At 38.3% G+C, this 23,154-nt stretch overlaps 1 protein-coding gene across 3 annotated transcripts in view; it reads left to right on the top strand.

Annotated features, from left to right (window-relative positions):
• ITPR2 (inositol 1,4,5-trisphosphate receptor type 2) overlaps nucleotides 1-23,154 on the top strand; it is a 523,758-nt gene that overhangs the window by 404,075 nt on the left and 96,529 nt on the right. For all 3 annotated transcript variants that reach the window (XR_004483814.2, XM_033430221.2, XM_004270904.3), the window contains 4 exons: nucleotides 7,812-7,919; nucleotides 12,150-12,342; nucleotides 15,107-15,232; nucleotides 22,799-22,974. Coding sequence is in view for 2 of the 3 variants with exons in the window: in XM_033430221.2 (XP_033286112.1) it covers nucleotides 7,812-7,919; nucleotides 12,150-12,342; nucleotides 15,107-15,232; nucleotides 22,799-22,974 (603 nt within the window). In the remaining variant the exon portion in view is untranslated. The remainder of the gene's footprint in view (nucleotides 1-7,811; nucleotides 7,920-12,149; nucleotides 12,343-15,106; nucleotides 15,233-22,798; nucleotides 22,975-23,154) is intronic.

Below are 23,154 nucleotides of genomic sequence, written 5' to 3'. Positions count from 1 at the left end.
GTTGGCAGAAAAGCAAAATAAAAAGTGTTGGCAGGGCCAAGCTCTCTCTGAATGCTCTAGGGTAGGATCCTTCCCTGCTTCATCTTAGTTTCTGGTGGTTGCTGGCAATCCTTGGTATTCCTTGGCTTGTATCACTCCCATCTCTCCTGTCATCAGTTGGCATTCTCCGTGTGTGTGTGTGTGTGTGTGTGTGTGTGTGTGTATGTATCCAAATTTCCTTCTTCTTATAAGGGCACTAGTCATTGGATTAGGACCCACCAATATCCAGTATGACCTCATCTTGATTTCGTTATACCTGCAAAGACCTTATTTCCAAATAAGGTCAGTTTCACAGGTCCTGGGGGTTAGAAATTGAATGTATCTTTTTGGTGGACACAATTCAACCCACAGAAGTATTCTCTATTCAGACTCCTCACATGGGCATTTAGTGTGACTCCAAATTCTAGTCCCATCTCCTGCTATCCATCCTCTATGACTTGGTTCAGGCAGACCCCGCTCTACATTAGAATGGCTTCCTCATGCCATCCTCCTTCCCCTTTATCATTTTCTCTGTTCTTTAAAACCTTTATCGGATGCATTTCTTACATGACTCCTTTCCTAGTACCACCAACCAAATGTGATTCCTTGTATTTCTGCCCTTGTTTTCCCTCTTTTAATTACATTTCTGTAGTTGTTTTAATTCCTCCAACTAGAAAGTAGGTTGCTTGAAAGAAGAAAGTGTCTACTTATCTCTATATTCCCACAATAGTTCTATGCTTTGCACATAACAGAATCACAAAATCAGAGAAAAATAGATGTCTTGAAAATACAAGACTTGTGTATTTTAAGCCTGTTAGAATATAGTTTATATATTTATATATATTTTATATATATATATAATATAAACTATTTATATAATATAAACTATTTATATAATATAAACTATTATATATAATAGTTTATATCCTCTTTTGCTGATTTCTCTCTGCTTCAAACAAGAAGAGTGTTTGGTATAAAAGCAGTGTACCAAACCTAAGCAGATAAAGGTAATTATTCTGACTTCAGGCTGTGCCTCACTTTGTGATCTTTGGAAAGCTGGTAGCCATGTCAGTTTTACCAATTAATAAAAGTGGAGCTTACATGAAAAAGTTCACAGATGAGAGGTTCCAAAGAATAATTATCGTTGAATAATGTTCAAGTGCAATTGCTTGGTTTTTTTACTCCAACCTTACTTGGACCCAAACTGAAATGAACACTAAAATCCTAATGATAAGAAGACAAATGTGAAATGGTTTAATAAGGGATGCTGCTAAAAATGAAAAGCCCAAGTCTGTCATCTTTATTCCCCAGTCTTGGATTTTAAAAACGGAACAATGTTAGTCAAAGACCCTGCTGTAGGTTATATGTGTTTATGCATAAGGTGTGTGTATATACATAAGTATGTGTATATACATATACATATGTTAATTTCTATTCAGTGTTGTGTATGTATTTAACTAAATTACAAATATGTCATAATTAATAATGAGGTACATGATTTTCACTTTTCTTTTCAACATATAGTGAAAGAATCGCTAGCCCTTCTTGGTAGTCCTTTGCTTCATAGGGATGTCTTTACTGTTTTATAAGGCTGACTGTCCACCAAAGCTTTCGATCCCTTCCTGACTTATATATGTGCATATATCTGCCCATGATTACATTGCATTTTGCTTTAAATTTTTTCTGTTATGATAGACAACAAATTATCTCGGGGCTAGTTTTTCTGTTTGTAATAATGAGCTAATGAGAGTTGTTTATTGGTAAAATCATTTTGGCATCCCTTCCTAAGCAGGGATGACAAATGTAAACCCACATCATATATAAAACAATTGCTATTTTGCCTTACAAAGATCGTTGCGGATTACAAGTTTTTCTAGAACCCAGAGATTTCCCACCTATGACATTATCCCTTTTGGCCTTCAGTACTGTTGCCCATGTTCAGAGTCTCATTATTACTAATACTGATTGCTGGTTGGTTTTCCAGACTATGTTGTGTTGTGACATCAGCTGATTTCGAGTACTGTGGTAAGGGTCTCTGTCAAGTACAGTTGGATATTGTCATATGGCTATCCTTGATTATTTTAATTAGCTGTTTTCCGGTTTTTCATTAGGATTTAAATTAGATTTCTTACTATGATGGCTCTCGACAGATGTGCTATACTTGTCCAGAAACTTATCAAGTGTTTTCACCTTTAGTTTCCAAAGCATGTAATACTAAATGATGCCATTGCATCTTTGGGTGCTGGGGTTGTTTTTCTTTTTTTATGTCATATAAAAAGGTACATGGCAGGTATAGCGGACAAAATGTGGCCAGAGTGAAGACCCCATCTCTAAGGAAAAACTGATATCTCTGGTTGGCAGTGTGGCCATTCTACATGATAGTTTTTATAGAATTGCATAAATAGTGGACTAAATCTTTCTTTAAAAAACAGTTGGGCATATGTTAATTGGTCTCTGAGAATTTGTACTGTGCTTTTTAGTAAACTCTAAATTTGGACCAAGAGAGCTCTATACTGATACCAGTCATTTTCACACATTTCAGAATCAGTGAGATACTCTACTTCTTTTGTATTTTGTCTGTATAATAGGAATGCTATCCTTGCTTCATAAAGGGTTCAATTCAATTCAGCATTTTTTGAGTATCCAGTCCCTTCCTCTCCAAATAGTTTACAGTCTAGCAGAAGGGATATAAGTACATGAATAACTATGAGACAAGAAAAAATATTAAAATATTTTATTTCTGTAAACACTGGGAATTTTATCATCATCTGATATCTAATCAGATTTCTTTGGCCTTTCTCTTTTATCAAGGAGAAAACAGAGAGATAATTTACTGAGATTTATGGGTACTTGCTCACTTAAGTGCATAATGAATGTCATTAATTAACCCATTTCTTTACTGATTCGACAAATATTTATTTTTATCAATTTGATGTACCAAGTTCTGTTTTTGACTCTGAGAATGTAGAGGTGAGTAAGACCAGGCACTTTTCCTCAAGCATGTCACAGCCTGTTGGAGAGTCATAATAGTTACTAAGATACAGTATGAGAAATTATACTATCTAGATATGTACAGGGCACTATCTGAACACAGAACAAGGAAAAAGACACTAGGTGACGTTAGTCAGGAAAGGCCATCAGTTACAAAGAATATAAAAGACATCCAGGTAGAAAAAAATGGTACAATTACTTCTATTTTTTTTTATTTAAAAAAATTATATATTTCAAATTTTCCAAGATTTGTATAGATTGCTTATATAATCATGAATGAAAATATTATTTTAAATGTTTGAACATGTGAAGGGAGGCCTAGGCATTTTTTAAAATGCCTTTTAGAGTGCCCCTTATCTGCAATCCACCAAGACAAATGTAGGATCATTTCATTAAGCCTGAAGGAAAGAGAGAGGCCCTGTCATGTTTCTGTTGAGCAGGATGAAATGAAAAGTATTTGTATAGATTTGTACTATGAATTATATCACATAAAATAGCATTAGTGGTTTCTTAAAATAATTATAGCAATTTTGACACTGTAAAGTGACCATAAAGAGGTAAAAGCTTTTTTTTTTTTTACAAATGAATTTATTTACAAAACAAAGATAGACTCAGACATAGAAAACAAACTTATGGTTACCAAAGGGGGTGGTGGGGGGGGCGGGTGGAGATAAATGAGGAGATTGGGATTAACAGATACAACTACTATATATAAAACAGATAAACAACAGGGACCTACTGCATAGCACAGGGAACTCTACTCAATATCTTGTAATAACTTACGATGGAAAAGAATCTGAAAAAGAATATATATATATACATATATAATATATACACACACATATTAACAGTCTCTTTGTTGTACACTTGAAACTAACACAACATTGTAAATTAACTATACATCAGTTGAAAAAGAAAAAAGAGAAGGAAAAAGAAATAAAATGTTTTAATAAATAAATTTAAAAGAAATTATTCAAATTAATGTCTCACCTTGGGAAGCTCTCCATAATTTAAGATTGAAAGACTTACATTCAGTCGATTAAACAAGTATGTATTGAGCATCTAATATGTGCCAGACACTGTTCTAAGCCTTGGAACAGTGAACAGCAGTGAACAAACCAGATGAAAACCCATGTCCTCTAAGAACATACGCTTACTTTCTTCAGGGGGGAGATAACTAATAGATCAATGATAAAATATGGTATGTTGTAGTGTGTGCCATGGAGAAAAATAAAGCAGGAAATGGAGTTAGATGTTTTGGGGAAGGTGAGGGAGTTGGTCTCTGAAAGCATGGTTATTGCTAAGACAGTATTTGGAAGGAGTCCTGAAGTAGGGTTAGGGAGAAAGCCATGCAGGGATCCAGAGGTAGAGAATCCAGGCCAAGGGAACCGCAACTGTGAAATCCCTGAGATGGGAACGTGATTCTCGGGTTGAAGGAACAGGCAGGAGCCCAGTGGGGCTGGGACTGTGGGGAGGGTAGCAGGAAAGGATCCAGAAAGGGAGCGGGGCCAGATTCTGTCGTCCTTCTTGGCCACGGTGAGGACGGGGTTCTGGCTCTAAATGAGGTGACAGCCACCCGAGGGTTTGGGGCAGGAAAGAGGCATCACCTGATCAAAAAGATGACACCAGCTCCTGGGTTAAGGCGACTCCGGAAGACAAGGGTAGAGCCAGGAGACCAGGTACGAGGCTATTGCAGAATTCCAGGCAAGAGGAGATGGTGACTGGGACCAGGGTGGTGTGGAGGTGTGAGAAGCAATGAGATGATAGAAACTTCTGAAACCTGGTCCTTGCTGATCACTGCTCCCTGCACCCTGTCAGTAAGCTCCATTCCGAGTATCTCACTCTGACTAGCCCTCCCTAACTAGGACTTCCTTCTCCCACCTAACTCCCAACACATTTTAAAACCACGTTAGAAGCTACAATTCGTTGATCCTGTCACCTTTTCATTGTCCCTCCTGACTTCCTTTCCTTCCTTATTCAGCTTGGATTCCATGGTCCCATATACATTCCTTGCATAGACTCTTAAATTCCACCTCTCTCTGTTTCTTGTACGTTGTTGACCTCACCCAGCAAAACCACAATCTCATTAATTACAACTCTGCTTACTCCATGTCTGGACCCTGACAAATAAACATCAAGGGAGAAAAACACAGAGATGCTTATTGCCCTCACTTTGACCATAGCAGAAGGGGGACCCTTGGGGTTTCCCGACAATCCCATTTTCCAAGTCCATTCACTTTCCCTAGCCGACTGTTCCATACCTTCTCTTCCTCAAATTCCCAAACCTCTCTCCTCCTTGTCAGCTTTTTACTCCACTGAGAAAATAAAAGTAACCAGAAAAGAACTACTCTGTGTATCCACCACAACTGCCCACCCGTATTCTCTGCTGTCACTGTGGCTGGACTTGTTTCTATCTGAGGCAAGTTCTTCCATTTCTATACAAAATCATTGCATTCTCACCTAGTCAAGACATTGCTTTAGCAAATGTTCCATCTCTCTCAAACAAACATGACGCTATAATTGCCATCTTAAAAAAAATCCTCCCTTTTACCCTGTCCCTTTCTCTAGCTACCACCCTATATCTTGCCTCCCCCCTTAGAGCAACGCTCTTCAAGATCTGCCTACACTCATCATTTGTACTTCTGCTCCTTTCATTCTTATTTAAACTCACTACAGCTAGGCGTTGGTGCCCACCATTGCCTGACCTGCTGTTGTCAAGGTTACCATGACCTCCAAGTTGGTAAACAAGTGACCACTTCTCAGTCCTCATCTGATTTGATGCAGACGATTGCTGCCTCCATTTTTTAAAGTTCTTCCTTCATTTGACTGCCAGGACACCTGATTTCACTGGTTTTGCTCCTACTTCACTGGCCCAACTTTCTCAGTCTGCTTTGCTAATACCGCTCATCTTTCTAGCCTCTGTCAGAGTTCCTTAGATCTCCTTTCTCTGTCTAAGCTTACTTTAGGTGATCTCACTAAGGTTCATGGTTTCAAATATCAATCATATACCGATGACCCCTGACATTTAGCTCCAGCCCCAGCCTCTGCCCAGAATTCCTGACAAACATCAACAACCTGCTCGCCATCTCCCTTTAGATGACGTCTAAAGCTTCATGTGTCTAAAACCAAAGTCCAGATACTCACCCCCTGAATATGCTCCTCCTGCATTTTCCCTTAGTAAGTGGCATTTCTAAACTTTCAGTTGCTCAATAATTTGGGAGTCACCCTGAACTCCTCTCTTTCTCTCATGCCCCAGATCCAATCCGTACACAAATCATGCCAGTCCGTGCTTTCAAGAACTGGCCGTTTCTTAAAACATATGCTAATGTGCCTAAATGATTACCATAGTTTTATCCTTTGAAACTCATTTAGATTTTTAGAAACACCTACAAGTCACAACAAGTTTTATGACTGTGGTTTGTAATAAAATCTGTATAATTCACATTTCAGTCAAAAATAAAATGTAAATATAAAACAGGAAATGGCTTTCTTGAGTGATTTATAAATATCCCTGAAAGCCTATTCTAAAATAATAGTTTCAAAACTGAGCAACATCAATGGAATGAATAACTTATCAAATCATCACTAACAAGGATGCTGTTTATTTACTTTTAGTTTTATAGGTTCTGGATTATTGTTTAAAATTTATCTCCATTCTGTATACTTACAATTAACAGTAACATTTCACGAGTAAATACAAAGACTTATTTATTGCTCTTTAACGTTGATAAGAGTATTGACTCTGCAACCATACAGCTTGGGTTCAGTACTGGTTCTGTTATTAGCTGGAAAGCTGCATTCTCACAGGCAATTTCCTTAAGTGCTCTGTGCCTCAGTTTTTCTATCTGTAAAATGAGGATAAGAGTGCTTACCCCAGGATTTCTTACTAGGATGAAATGTGTTCACGTACTTAAATGTTTAGGATAGTACCTGGCACAGAGTAGGAGATAGGAATGGTACTAGCAATAAAAGAATTATATGGCAGATTCTTTGTTACTAGAAGCCCTCAGGGAACTTGAGGCTTAATAGAAAATCTGAAAGGTTAAAGACGTTATGGGGTTTTAGAGATTGTTCAAGAAAACCATAAAAGAGATATCTGAAGGCAATAGGTATTCGTTATCTACAAAGTGAGAGAACTGACCAACAAATGCCATAGACATTCAAGTGAGAAAGATTACTTCTATCAACAGCAGGTTAAGATAATTTATGGTGAAATTTTTGTGTTTTAAGTGTTCGGTTTCAATTACAATAAAACTGAGATCTGTACTCATAAAGCACCAATACTGACATGTGAACATATAGAAGCATAGGATTTTAGTACAAACTGCTAATTGTAGAGCTTTGATTAGATGCTGTAGGAAACATAGATACGTATTTATGTGTCTATAAGAAGCTTCCATTTATATTGGTACCACTACCCACTGAACTATCACAGTGTTCATCAAGTTATTTATTATGAGTATCCGTTATATATCACTGTGGGCTTTTCTTCTTCCTGGCACAATTATACATTATTGAAGATGTGTATTTAGTCAACAATTAGTAAGTGAATACCTACTCTGGGCAAGACACAGTCTTCTCATGCTAAGAACCTATATCGCCAAATAAAAATGTAAGATTGCTATAGTGACGTTGTTATTTATGCCTTTCAAGTAGACATGCTTTCCTGAAATGGAATTAATTGCCATTAGCCCCAGAACTGTGAAGCTATGTATAAAGTGGACAAAGTATTTTCAAAGTTTGTCCCCAGGACAGGGGAAGAAAACAGTCCTAACGCATTGCTTCCCTCTTTTCCCCTCTAGTTGGCACGCCACAACAAACTCCTGCAGCAGATGCTCAAACCAGGATCCGATCCAGATGACGGAGATGAAGCCTTAAAGTATTATGCCAACCACACTGCACAGATCGAGGTAACCATCTATATTGTTTCTTGAATGGGACCAACTGTGAAAAGATATGTTTACTTTCTCTTTCAGACCATTTTCATGATTGTTTCCTAGAACAACGAAGTCGAGTTGAGTGATGTAAACTGTAAAAGTATATATACCAAAAGAAGAGATGTGAGCAGTCACTTGTGAGAAATTCATGTGCACCCCTTTCAAAGTTGTCTTTATTTTTTGACCAGAAATATATGTAAATTCTCTTTTATAATTAATAAGGTTGTTTTTTTGTTTGTTTTGTTTTGGTCCTGGAAGAAATCATTGCAGAGCAGTGATATTTTAGAGACGGGATTATGACAGTGGATATTATCATTCAAGAAATGGTTTCTTTTTAAAAACTATGGGAAGCTTATTAAAGTAGAGATCTCTGTGTAAGAAAGTATTCAGAAGGGTGGGAAAAACGGAAGGCACTAGTAGAGTTTTCATATTGATAGCATGAGCTTGAAATGGTTTAACAATGTCCATTTCACTTTGCAGCGATTCAGTCCCACCCCCGTAAATGAGAACTTATTGAAGGGCTGGTGGCAGTTCAGGAGGTGCGGGTCAACATGGCCTTAATCATTTTGTGTTGTGAGACCCATCTGGCTGTCATTTATTAGCTATGGTATCATTTTGACACTGGTTGGCAGAGCTCATCAGGCAGAAGTGAGCAGAGTAGTTGACGCCTGTCACTCGTAATTTACATTTACACATGCATTCACTTTGGCAGATAGTTTTAGTTTTCAGCAGAGTGCATGATGGCATCACTGCTATTAACTCGCAGGGTACATAATCACTGTACCTTCTTGTTTACTGTAGGCAAACCTCTGCAATAATGAGAATCATTACTTTGTGTCTCGAAATGAATCCCTCGCTCATGTGTATAAGCATCAATAGCTTTGGTGGTAGACTTGACTTAGTGCAGTGCGTGAGCTGGACCAGCAGCAAAAACATTGCTCTCTGCATCAGGGGCTTAGGAACTGGGAAGCTGGCGAAGTCAGCAAGCCGGAGGAATTGATACGAATAAATCATCAAACCACCAAGGTTCTGCAGAAGGTCCCAGAGGCCAGAGTACAAAGCCAGTGATTAGCAGAGGCTATCAGGAATGGTAGACAGAATGGGCAGGTAGAGTAGCAGGTGGGCCAGAGGTAGAGGTTGGGTTAATACTTGTGTGTGAGAGACAGAGGTTGTTATTGAAGTTGGACTTCTATTGGTTCCCAGCAGCGAGGAGAGATTTAGCTGTAAATACATATATTTGGTAAATGTTTACTGAGCCTTTACTCTTTACCAATTACATACACATAGAGAAGGTCATTCTGTGTAGTAATTGTATAAACAAAGGCCAACGAAATTTAGAGAAAATCGTAATTAACTGTGCCTGGGGAATTTCAGGATGGATTTCACAGAGAAGGTTGTCATAAAGTATATATTAAAAGAATAAGTAGAGGTTTCTCTCTACTAAAATTTGGGCATGGGATTTCAGGTAGAATTAAATGAAGGGAAGGTGAAAGAACATAGGAAGGGGAATGACTCTCTTCAAAAGATTACTGAAGTTGCTGTTTGGAAAAGGGATTGGAAAAGGGAATGAGGCAAAGAATGCAGGTAGACGAAATAGGAAGATAGAAAAGGGAGAAATGGTTGTACTGAAGATGACTTGATTGGAGAGAATAAACACACATATATTATAACACACACACACACATATACACATGTAAACGGCTTGATGTTGGATTACACATATAAGATGAGGGAAATACTGGGGAAAAGGATGCCCCTGGGGCTTCTGGTTTGAATAAATGGACAGAAATTGGTGTTATGCATGGAGATCCTAGCTTTGGCAGTTAAAATGTACAGGAAGATCATTTGTTGATTCTTGGATAAATTGAATTTGAGGTGACTTTGAGGAATGCATTAAGTTGGATATAGAAGTTAAGGGTTCAAAGGAGTAGTCTGAGTTGATGATCTAAATTCTTCCCTTGGACCAATCCTCATGGCCTCCTTCCTTCAGGCTTTCATTAATTTCATCCCACTATGCTCCCACAGCAGTTTGATCATTCTGTTAATGTGTCCTGTTGGAATACTGTTAGCTTCTTCTGGGTAACGTGTCCCCTATTTGAGGCAGAAGCTAGTCTTGATCATCCTTTTATTTCCAAAACTGAACACTGTTCTTGGAGCCTAACCATAATAATGAGTATTGTTGAAAATAATAGTTTGTCTATATGTTATAGACTCAAAGACCCTGGGAAATAGTAAGGACCTTGTGGGTTACCAAGTCTGTTCACCTATCCAAGGAGGAATTGCTTTATAAGGATCCTGTTTCTGCTTTAAATTCTTCCTGTGATAGTGATCTTACCACTTCAGGAGGAAACATCCAATTTGGAATAACTCCAATAATTAGAAAGTTAGTTTTTGATAAAACATGCACTCTAGCCCACTTTTATGTTTGCCTACTGTTCCGAATATTTGCTACCCTGTCAACACGACAGGCTTACCTCTAACATTTGAAGAACCATTGTGATTAGTAAGCAATACAAGCTTTTATAGATAGGGATTCATGTTGTTTTTTCACTTTGAATTTCCCAGGACTCCTCGCCTAAGGACTGAATAAGCATTTGTTGAATAAGTATATTTTAAAAAGTATACATTTTTGGCTTTTTACAGTTAACGCATTCCCATCTCTTTCAGTAATCCCTCCAGTCTGTCAATGCCCCTTGTAAAATGTAACAACCAAGATCAAACATGATGTGTCCTAAAGGGGCTGAAAAGCTTGGCTTATAGTAATCAGAACATTATTTCTTAAATGCACCCTGAGTTTTTTTAAGAACGTTTGACACTGTTGGATCAGGTAAACCTTTTTTTCCCCACACATAGTTGCTTACCATACCAAAGAGGTCCAATTCTTCTTTTGTACAATTGATTCTTTTAGCCTATGTTCAAGAATTTTATTTACCACTACAAATGTCTTCTTTGTTTTATGATAGTATTCTAGTATGTGGTCTGTGTATATAACATATCATTTAAGGTAGCTTCAGTTACAAGTAAAAGAATACCAGACTGACAGTTTTTTAAACAATAAGAATGTTTGATTATCCCGCATAATGGGAAGTCTGGAGGTACCAGTAGTTCTATAATTGATTAAATGACTCAGTGATGTCTTCAAACACTCAGACCTTTTCCATCTCTTCTGCTAAGTCTTCCTTTTTATGCTGGTGATACGTCACTTCATGGTTGCAGAATGGCTGCCAGAGTTTTAAGTTATCATCACCACCTTTTGTTCTAGGCAGGAAGAAAGACGGTACAGCAAGAAAGAGCTTTTGTGTTGTGTATTTGATTTTTTGTTGTTATTTTATTTGTCTCATGTGGCTTTCTGCCTTTTCAGGAAGCAAAATCTTTCCTGGGAGCACCTTGCAACCCCAGGATATTTCTCCTTATGCCTCATTTCCCAGAGCTAGGCTATTTGCTCCTCACCATACCAGTCAAAGGGAAATAGAATGACTCTTTTGCCTTAAACCAATCCTGTGATTCATTCTTGAGGGCTAGGTAGAGTACATGAAGCTTGAGACTTAGTCTACACAAACCCTTGTGACATAGGAAAGCTGTATGAAAACATTTACCCTGGGTTTTGCTGTTGTTGTTGTTGTTTAAAGTTAAATTCTTACAAATACCAAATAAGAGAAGTACAAAATAATGACTGTTCACATCTGGGTATATGCTTGAATGGAAGTTATACCTACAAAAATATGTCTTGCCACATTTTAATGACATAAAGCATTTTTCTCTGTAGAACTCAGGGCACATCATGTTGTATATGTCATTTGTTCCCCAACAGCCCTTTTTAGGAAGAACAGGCTAACAGCAGGTTAAAAATATACCAAGCGCTGTGCTTAAGATTACATAACCAGTCACTTGCCAGTTAAGACCCTCTTAGTTCTCTGATGTACTTCACGAACATAAAAATGCGTGGCAAGAGTTTAATGCTGATCCAGAAAGAATAAAGATTTTCTTTTGTTATTTATAACAAAATATAATACTTATAATACAAAAGTCCAGTTAACGTCTCTCATTTAAAGAGAAAAATGTAAAGGACTATTTCAGATACTTCAAGTTGGTACATTTTTTCATAACTGAAGTCATAAAGTATCATTAATAAAGTCATGCTAAAAACAGAAAATAGTTTAAGACCATCCAAAGCCTGAAAGAAATGCAAATTAATGTTTTCAGATTGTTCGGCATGATAGGACAATGGAACAAATAGTGTTTCCTGTCCCCAATATATGTGAATACCTCACGCGAGAATCCAAGTTCCGGGTGTTCAATACCACGGAAAGGGATGAACAAGGAAGTAAAGTGAATGACTTTTTCCAGCAAACGGAAGATCTCTACAATGAGATGAAGTGGCAGAAGAAAATCAGGAGTAAGTACAGTAAACTGAAATGGTTCATTTTGAGCATAATGTTAGATACCTTGGTACTTCGGGATAACTGACAGTATTCGTTTCAATTGGTTCTTAATTTCTTGCCATCTGATGTTACTGAAATCGTTTATAGGCTTAAGATTGTAAGCTCAGTCTGCAACTGAAGCCAGGACACCTGTGGCTTAAGGAAAACAGAAAACTCTGACTAATTAGATCATCTTTTAGTGCTGATCCTATAGTTTTATAAATATTATGACATCCAAGATTGCAGCTGTATGTTTCAGCCTTGGAACAGCTGCAAGTTTGAAATGCATGAATAGGCCCTGACCAGCCTTAACAGTCAGTGAACGGGGTGGAGAGATGTCGGCACCAGCACTTTTGTCCTCTTGTGTTTCTGATCTTATGATTGAGTAGATTGTTTAATATTTTCTTCTGAGAGTCATTCTATCTTTCAACATATCTGTACCTCAGCAAATCAAAGTAAAAATTGTGTGACACTTGCATTCAAATAGGGCACGGTTACAATGTCACAGTTAAAAGTTACCATAATACAGTTACCATTACTTATTTCTCAGGTCTCCAGTCTATTTGGAAATATTATGTAACCACCTAAATGGGGAAAGAATTTGGAAAAGAATAGATACATGTATATGGATAATTGAATCACTTTGCTGAACACCTGAAACTAACACAACATTGTTAATCAAGTACAATATAAAATAAAAAGTGAAAAAATAAAATTACAAGTTTACAAAAAAATTGAAAATTTTTCAAGTTTAAAATAAAGTTTATTTTCCCAGATGAGAAATATTATGAGTTTTTAACAAAAATTGATAGGGGAAAACTTTTGATTAAGTCTTTTCTGACTTCTGGGAAGGTTTTCCAGATAGGCAGGCATATGTTCTCAATACCTCTACTCAACAGTGCTTCATCATTTTAGTTTCCTAGGAACTTCAGTGATTGTGGTTTATGAACTTGGTTGAGCTTGAGACATAGCATCTTCAGATAAAGATTGTAGCACGCGTCGTCACACTTCTTAGCAGGATATTTGAAAAAATATAGAAATTACTCTCCCTTAGCATTTTACCATGTAGAACCTTATGGAATTCAGAGAAAATTTTGGGTGTCCAGAATACATATGAAAACTTAATTTGATAAACATACTTTTTGTTCTTGACAAAAAGTAAATTGAATAATGAGCCAGTGCTTGTAGGATCTGTGCTTTCTTAGATAAATGTTTTGTCATTTATCAAAAAACAAATCTTGGGACTTCCCTGGTGGTCCAGTGGTTAAGACTCCGCCCTCCCAATGCAGGGGGCCCAGGTTCAATCCCTGGTCAGGGAACTAGATCCTGCGTGCTGCAACTAAGAGCCCTCATGCAGCAACTAAAGGAGCCCACATGCCACAACTGAAATAACCTGCCATGCCGCAACTGAGACCCGGTGCGGCCAAATAAATAAATAAATATTTTTTTAAAAAACAAATCTTAAAATAATTTCCAACATGCAGTTTACTTTTAAAATTTGGAAGCAGCTTATGATCAGGTTATAGACGGATCTAATTCATTTGATGGATTTGTTATTACAAATGTATGCGTCAACATCTTCTGATTTTGTCTCAATATTCTGCTTTTTAAAATGAGGACTCCTAATTCAGGAATGATGGAGATGCAGATGTTTACAATTTATGACACATTAGTCAACTAAATTCCATGGCTAATCATAGCCTACTCCAGTACTGGAATGCTCCATTCCAAGAGAAGGAAAACAAGAAGTACTGAAGGGAAGTGTAGTTTATAAGTAAGGAACAGACTTGAGATTGGAATTCACAGAACATAATTTGAAAAGCTTAAAATTTCCATTTGAAAATTGAGATGTCTTTCCCCCTCAATTGACTCCAATATTTTAAATCTGATGTTAAGCTATTAAGAGTTAGAGAATGGACAAGACTTGAATAAGTCACGTGTCAAACTTATATGCATGACGTATCTGTTCAGTTCTTTAGGAGAGGTGAAAACAACTGAGTTTTGGTTTATGTAAATGTCAGTTGTGTTCAGTAGATGCATCTGCTAATTCATTTCTGACGACAGATACAGAATCCCGTTTCTGAAACTATTCAGCAAAGCCTCTCCCACTTATTGGTAGTTCTTGTTGTATCTTTCATTTACTTCTGCTGTTGCAAACCCAACAAGTTCTCGGGAAGCCTAAAGGTTTAAAACTTAGTGTTATAAATCACTAGTTCCCAGTAAACAATGCTATGCCGTGCTGTTAAGTTTCAGAGTTTCAGGTAGCTGTGACTGTGATTTGGAGTTTTCACCAGAGATAAATCTGTGCAAGGGGTGGGGGGTTTTATTTTACTTTGAGACACGGGAGTGAGAACAATTTATCAATATTACTAAATTACACAACAATGTATACCATTCCATTAAAAGGTGCCCCAGGCGGCTGCTAAACTCTCTTCCCCCATAATCTGTTCTAGGGATAAATTAAAGAGAATTCATATAGAATCATCTTTTCTGACCACCTTTAGCAATTGCAGAATTACTCATCCTTCTACAATGGCTTAGATGTAAACTGGCTAAAGGAGAAAGAAGGAATCAAATAGAAGACTCCTTTTTGGTATCGATTATAAATGTTCTAAAATAAGTCGTAGTTTTATGGTAGTTAACAAAAATGCATTTAGTAAAATGTTATTTCGGTAGGGCTCCTGTGTTGAAATCAAAATTCATTTTCTGTCCTGTTCCTCTGCACTTCTTTCCCGCTAGGTAATCCTGCCCTGTTCTGGTTCTCAAGGCACATTTCTCTCTGGGGGAGCATCTCCTTCAACCTGGCTGTGTTCATCAACTTAGCTGTGGCTCTCTTCTACCCATTTGGGGATGATGGAGATGAAGGCAAGTGCTTGTCTATCTTTAAATGATAAGTATTTTTGAGTCTGAAACAATACTCTTGATGCATGCCCTAACTATCTAGACCTTCCCAATTACAACAATTACAATCTTGTTGAACAGATTCATTGGAAATAGAGAATGATGGTAAGGAGAGTAGGCAAAAAACAATGGTCGATATAAATGTTTTTTTAAAAAGCTCATATACAGAAGAGCTAGTGGAGCTATATTATATATTGACAAATAAGGCAATGAAAAAATTATTTGTACATAATTTTTGTGACTGAAAGCATTTTTATACTGTATTGTTTCAATTACATAAATATATGGGAAAAATGAGAAGGATGTATGCCAAAATGTTGACTGAGATAAATAAGTAGAATCTCTGTTTTACTCTCTTCTCTTTGCTTTCCGTGTTGTCTGAGGTTTCTGCAAGGAGCAGGCAAGTAGTCTGAAAAGAAGTTTTTAAATGTACAGGGTAAGACCAAATACGATAATAGAACATAAAAGATATTGACTATGAAGTTAATATTATTAAACGAACAATACATGAGGTTTTGCAAAAGCAAGGACAGGAGAAATTATCCCATGTTAAGTGAAATGGGAAATAATAGGAGAGGTATGCTAAAGGGTGGGACTGTGGGAATTAAGTTTTGTTTAAATCTGGCAAAAGTGCATATGGGAAAGTATGTCACAGGCTTGGGATACAGTCCGGTCAATAACTTTGGAATGGGTGTTGAAAGAATGGCTTGAAGGACAAGATGGGAGAGGCCAGCAAACAATCACCACAAGGTGCTTTTGTATCTCATCTGTTCATAGGATTATGTGAGAACCTAATGAGATGCTATAGGTACAGAGGCTAGAATAGCGGCTGGTGAGCATGCCGTAAAGCTTAGCTGTCGATGTTGTTTGTTGTTACAAGATAAATAATAGTACTACAAAGGGAAGCTCAGTGAAAAGGATGGTATGACACGAGCAACAGGTGTTTAAGCCTATTTCAGATGAACTGGAGGTGAGCAGGAAGGGAAATGGGAGTGTGCTGGTAATTTATTATTTCAAAGGTCCATACAGACAGCAGATATCAAAGTTCTAGCCTTTGGGTATAATTTGAGTGGTCATAAAAAGTTTGATTCTTTTAGAAGGTACGCCAATGCTAATAAAAGAAGAATATTTGGCAGTGGAGTGGATGTGTGAGTTAAATAGCAATGAAAACATAGCGAATATTTGGCCGCCCTATGTAGGGAAGTTGCAAATACAGCAGGAAGTGGAAACAGCTTTCTCTTCATTGTGTTTAGTCTCATTTAGTGATGATAGCCCTCTTGGCGTAGAAGAATGTAACTCTTGTTACGGGGAGAAGTCCAGCCGGAAATGATAAATTAGTATCATCTGCACAAGGAATGCTGAGAGTAGATCGTAGTGTCCCGGTTAACAGAAGCATAACGTCTTAGATATGGAAGCAGTTCTGGAATCATCTAATATCAAATCATCATTTGACACATACAGTGATGGAAGCCCAGAGAAGCTGAAGAATGGCAGATCTCAGAGTAGAAGGTTAACGCTTTTGTTTACAATCTAGGACTTTTCTCCGTGGATGATTAGGTTGGGAGTGTGTAGGTAGCAGGTACCCCTTTATACAGGACATCATCTTCCCTGAGTTCCATTCCATGATATCCCTTACAAGACCACCAGAACCAAAGTGTACAGCCTCTGCTGCCACCAATTGTACATGAAATATCATGGAGATGGGCACTGCCACCACTCTGGACATCTACTCTTTACTCAGCAGGAGAAAGTAGAACACCTGCTACATTTTTTCATATTTGCCTGACTAATAACAATGATGATAGTAAAACTGATGAGGATAACAGCAGCTGTTATTGTTTACCATTTAGGTAGGCTCAGGCAAAATGCTAAGCACATCACATACATAACTTCATTTAATCTTCCTGACAATCCATAAAGTAAGTACTTCATCCTCATGGATAAAGACTTAGAGGCTTAGGAAGATTTGCCCAAGAATTTGGGAGTAGAATCTGGAACTGTGTATTTTTTTAACAAGTTCCCAAGGTGTTGCTAATACAACTGGTCCTTGAACAAGAACTTGAAACCACATACATAGTAGAATTGGGAATGAGGCTGCAGCCTCAGAAAGAAATAGGACTAACACAAACAAGGCAGGAAAACATGCTGTGTCATCATCAGGTGCAGATGCAGACTTTACTCTTCAAAAGGGACCGAATAGACGTTAACAGTAGTAACCAAGATGGAGGCTCGCTCTTAGGTATCTGGGTGTGGGTGTGGGTGTGGCCCTAAGAGGGAAGGGAAGGCATGAGCTGCCATTTTGGCAATGTGGAATCCGCAGATTTTTTGCATAATCTGATTACAGTTCTAGAGGGGTTATTTAATTATAGCTCCATGAATAAGGTTACAGTTTTGGTCAGGATTAGCTGAGCCTCCAACCTTCAGTTACACGCTATGCATAGCTAGGAAGGCTGAGGAAGCAAAATTAAGACTGACTGGCGTACTTGGCCATCAGAACTGGCTGGAGAAGGTAAATTCTGTGCTGGACGTGCAAGTCTCTAACCCTGGATTTTGTCAAGCACAGGCCAGATGACTCCATGGCTGGAGCACTTTGAGGCAATTTAAAGATGAATTAGTTGATCATAAGATTCCTTCCAGGGCTTCCCTGGTGGCGCAGTGGTTGAGAGTCCGCATGCCAATGCAGGGGACACGGGTTCGTGCCCCAGTCCGGGAAGATCCCACATGCCACGGAGCGACTGGACCTGTGTGCCATGGCTGCTGAGCCTGCACGTCCGGAGCCTGCGCTCCACAACGGGAGAGGCCACAACAGTGAGAGGCCCGTGTACTGCAAAAAAAAAAAAAAAAAAGAAAAAAAAACCAAACAAAAACAGATTCCTTCCAAAAAGTGCTAAAAAAAAATGATGGGAACATGTCAGAGAACACAGTATTCAACTTGAAAGGTCTCCCAGTGGCCACATCAGTGGAAATTTTGAGAAAAAATATTGACAGTAATATGTAATAACCCATAGAATAAAATAAGAATCCAGCAGTCCATATTGATAGAAGAGAAAGTATTCCAATTAATCTGGAAACAGAATGTCACCATTTGGCGAACGTCATATGGTAGTAAGAATCATCAGTGGATGCTAAAATTAATAGGTGAGTGTTAGATGAAAAAGTATAATGAGAAACAGGACACTGACATACTCAAAGTATATTTCTCCATAATATGCTTATTATAAAAGAAACAAGAGTGACTTTAAAGTGGGGAGATCACTTTAATTATGTGATCAATGTTAATGTCACCAGTAATGAGACACAGCAACATCGAGTGCCTCTTGACATGATATGCTGACAAGGACATGGCATCATTTGCCAAAAATGCGTAAACTGAGGAAATTTCAGGCAAATCCAGAATGAGGAACATTCTACAAAATAATTGGCCCATACTCTTGAAGCTTATGAAAGTCAAAGAGATATTGAGGAATTAAGAGACTAAAGAGACATGACAGCTAAAAAGAATGTGTAATCCCGGTTCAGAAAAAAGACCTTATTGGGGCAATCCATGATCTTTGAATAAGGTGTATAGATTAAAGTGGTATATCATATTAATTTCCAGATATTGATCATGGTAATGTGATTATGTAAGGTATTGGGGGAATCTAGGTAAAGGGTATATGGGAATTTTGTATTGTATTTGCAACTGTAACATTGTCAGAAAGTTTTGAAATAAAAAGTTAAAAAAGAAAAAAATGGGCTTCCCTGGTGGCGCAGTGGTTGAGAGTCCGCCTGCCGATGCAGGGGACACGGGTTCGTGCCCCGGTCCGGGAAGATCCCACATGCCGCGGAGCGGCTGGGCCCGTGAGCCATGGCCGCTGAGCCTGCGCGTCCGGAGCCTGTTGCTCCGCAACGGGAGAGGCCACAACAGCGAGAGGCCCGCGTACCGCAAAAAAATACACAAAAAAAAAAAAAAAAAAGAAAAAAATAAGTAAATATGAAGACTCCATCCAACTCTGAGGTTCCTGGTTTCTGGGTATAGAAGTTGATCACAAAAATCACCTAGTGAATCTTGGGCCGAAAAAAGACCTGTGGTCAAAATGGGCCACCTTTCCCACCCCCAGATCCTAATGCAAACTGCTCCGGAGTCACTGTGGCTGATGCGGCACGGGGAATGGGCTGAGTATGCTTTCTCCAAGGGTATTTTCCAGCCTAACCACACATGAGCTACTGGCAATCAGTTGTGCCCAGATCTCTGGTTCACACTTGGGTTGTAATATTACCTGAGAGAATGGTGTCACCCTGCAACCAGGGTAGTAGTGTACAATAATTAAAGGGAGATACTTAGTGGGGAAGGTGATTCTCAGAGGATCAGCTTAGAAGGCACCCACCCTCCCAACCCCTACTGCGGATAATCTCCTTTCATTGCCAGGCTTTGTAGAGCTCTGAATTTCTTCAGGAATCCAGGGCTTATTATGTGGCTGCAGGTTTTGGTCTGGGTTTCCATGTTTGGTTGATTCGTTTATAGGTTTAACATGTGCTTCTCTAAAAAAGAAACTTGTGCCAAAGTTGAGGAATGATGCTATGCTTGTTGTGGCTGAAGCCACAGCTGTTGATGCTAGGGAATCTCCGAGATGTGCACTCAGAAGTTGAGCGTTGCCATGCCAACCATCCCTGCCCAGTTTGGCAAAGGCAGACCGTTAGCAGAGAAAAGTGCTGCCCTGGGAATTTCTTATATCCAGATAGCATGTGATTTTTTAAGAATATTGTGTTCGAATTTTGGGTGTCATTCTTTTTTCCCTCAAGTGCTTTGTTTTAAAGGAAATAAGTTCTTCAGGGTGGTTTTAATGCATTCATCTTAATAGCAACCGTTGATGGAGTGTGGCTGGGTGCCAGGCACTGTGTTAGGCCCTAGAGATACAAAGGTTGGGAAGGTTGTCCTTGTTCTCAAGGAACTTACAGTCTAGTTAAGGGATGAAGAAAGGAGTGAGGCACAATAGTAAAGAACCCATAGATTTATCTGGTCTACTTTAGCTGGACTGAGGTGGGGGAAACAGGAAATTCTGAGGCTCTGCAAGAGGCAGAGCAATGAAGAGAGGGGAGTAATAAGCGGCAAGCTCTCTAAGTAAGCGTATAAACAAGTCAGCTGAGGTAGATGGAAGAGGTGAATCGCCTTGAGGTCTCCAATTTTTCTACTTGAATTTTTTTTATGAAGGACAAACTTTATACTTTCTAACACTTAATAATATATAGAGGGAATTCTAAAAATGTTTTCTGTTACAAAAGTAATACATGCTCATTATAGAAAATTAATATAAAGTATTAAGAAGACAGTCCCCCCTTTCAACCCTTAAGGATAAAAAATGGCTTTGACAGTCTGTACTGTCTTCTCTAAAGTTTGTCAGAGAGTTTCAGTTTATTCTTTTAGCATCAAATCTTCAGCTAGAAAACAGTATGATCATTCATATAGAGTATGATTACAAATTATTGTCAACTGTCAAAACTGTAAATTAATAGCCATTTTAAGTAACTTGTAAATTTATTTACTATTCACAAATACATATTTAACACTAAACTTTGTGCAAGGTACTAGGCTAGACACCATTTGAGTTCTCTCTACAAAGGGATCAAATACCCAGTTGTAAGTTCATGGTTATAATTTCATATTTAATCAAGGGGAAACCTCAGCAAGCCAGATACTGTCTGGGAAAGAGTGGTCAAGATGTGGTTAGATGATCAGGCATTAGTGACAGTGCACGGTGTGACTGAGACTTTTAAAATAAGCATGTCACACCGAGTCATTGCTTATGAATTACGCTGAAGAGTCCAGTGAGTGGCTGAGAGTTAAGTGTGCAAAGATGTTGGCAGTTTTAGTAAACTTAACAGTGAAGCTCCACAACTTGGGGAATTTATAACTGGAGGCTTAGTTACTTATTCAAAACGAGCTCACAGGTTATGTTTCTGTTTATTCATCTAGTCAGCAAATATTTATTTGTTACTGCCCGCCAGGCACTGGGACAGGCCCAGAGGTGGTCCTCACGCTGACAGAGCTCACGTTCTGATGGCGCCCCAGTAAGCATGAGAGAAGGTGGAAGGCATCATCCTCTCTGTGGCTCTTTCAGATCTGTGAAACCCGGGCAGCTGGTGGTCAGGCTATGTTTTGGTAGACATAGAGGGCTCACAAGCCAGCGTCTTAATAAACATGAGTTGGGTACCCATTTTGTTCGTGTTGCCGGAGACCAGGAATCGAAGGTAATTTCCAGAGCAAGCAGCTTACCCCTTTTTTTCCCACCATCTTCAAAGTACTCTTATCAGATCATAAATCTGGTAAGGGGGCAGATCAGATCTCTCCTCCCAATCCTCTTTCATCACTGCTTGCTTTGAGAGATAACATAAGAACAACCTTGCAAGAGTAAACCTGTCTAAGCCAATGCTGCTCATTACCTGACTTTTGTTTTGTGTTTTTTAATGACTGACAGGATCTTCCTGCCTACTCTGGATCCATTAGCACTCACTATGAACTAAAGGCCTGTACAGAATTCACTGACCGAATCCAGATAATTCCATGGTGTCCATGATAATACAGAAACTCTGCACATCAGAGCACTCGTGGTGTTTGCATTCAGAAGTGAATTTTATAAATAATAAAAAGAGGTGTGGCCCAGAGAAATCACTAGTGGAAAGTCTCTATTTTATTCTTTCCCCTCTGCCTTCATCAGCCTAAAGACACACGTCTGAGGTCTAATCAGCCCAAGAGTGTTGCCCTTTAATTTACTTCTGCAAATATAGCACCACATGACCTTCAGAGGGGGATTCTTTGAATCCCCATGTCAGAGCAAACGTCAATGAATTGTCCTTTTTAAAAAAGGAAATGTATTTTTGAAACCGTTTTAGGGCCATTTCTAAAGAAATTTTTGTCGTAATGGAGTTTAGTTTTGAAACATTTGGAACTTCTGTTTTCTGATGACATAAATAGCTGAACATTTTTTTTAGATGTTGATTTGGCTTTTAAATACACACATATACATATGTATTCATACACATAAATACAGTTGTATGTTTTAACAGTTAAAGCTTAGGTCTATTTCATTAAAGACTGGATATTCTACATTCTGAATTCTTTAGAGGAATCTATAACATAAAAACTTGATAATAATAAAACAGGACAAGGTATGAGTTCACTGCCTGATTCCATATGATTTAGCTGAACATTTAGTGGTCATTAATCATAAATTTTGAATTAAGACTCCCAAGTGAGATACCTCTATCCAAAATATTTAGCATGTAACTCCCGTAGGAGAGAAAGATGAACAAGTCTCAGACTTAATGAAAGGAGCGTTGACTAGTGAGTATTTAAGCAGCCTGGGATTCATCACAAACTTTCTGGAAATGTAATAATGAGTAATGTGTACAGAGACATTTCCTCTAAGTATACAGTGTGTAGAGTGGGTTATTTTGAAATTCACTGTTTTAGGGCTTATCTTGCTGTATTATATAAAGTAGACTGTTCTAGTTTTGTTCTTAGTAAAAATAAACTCCTTCCACATTTTACAGGTACACTTTCACCATTGTTCTCGGTTCTGCTTTGGATAGCAGTTGCAGTCTGCACATCTATGCTGTTTTTCTTCTCCAAGCCTGTGGGTATTCGGCCATTTCTTGTGTCAGTAATGCTCAGATCAATATATACAATAGGTCTTGGACCTACGTTAATACTTCTTGGTGCAGCTAATGTAAGTAGTTTACTTAGCTTTCTACTGTTCTGGATTAATTAAAAGTGTACTAAATATAAAACTGTAACTCTATGCTTTAACTCTGTATATACAGTAAATTCTAATTCATTGTGAGTCCGAGTTAATCAGAGTTTAACTTGTACCTTTTTTATTGACTTTTGCGAGAAAGGAAAAATGGCA

This window comes from Orcinus orca, chromosome 11, assembly GCF_937001465.1.
Source record: "Orcinus orca chromosome 11, mOrcOrc1.1, whole genome shotgun sequence".
NCBI classification, from domain to species: Eukaryota; Metazoa; Chordata; class Mammalia; order Artiodactyla; family Delphinidae; genus Orcinus; species Orcinus orca.
This window is presented reverse-complemented; position numbering and strand designations above follow the sequence as displayed.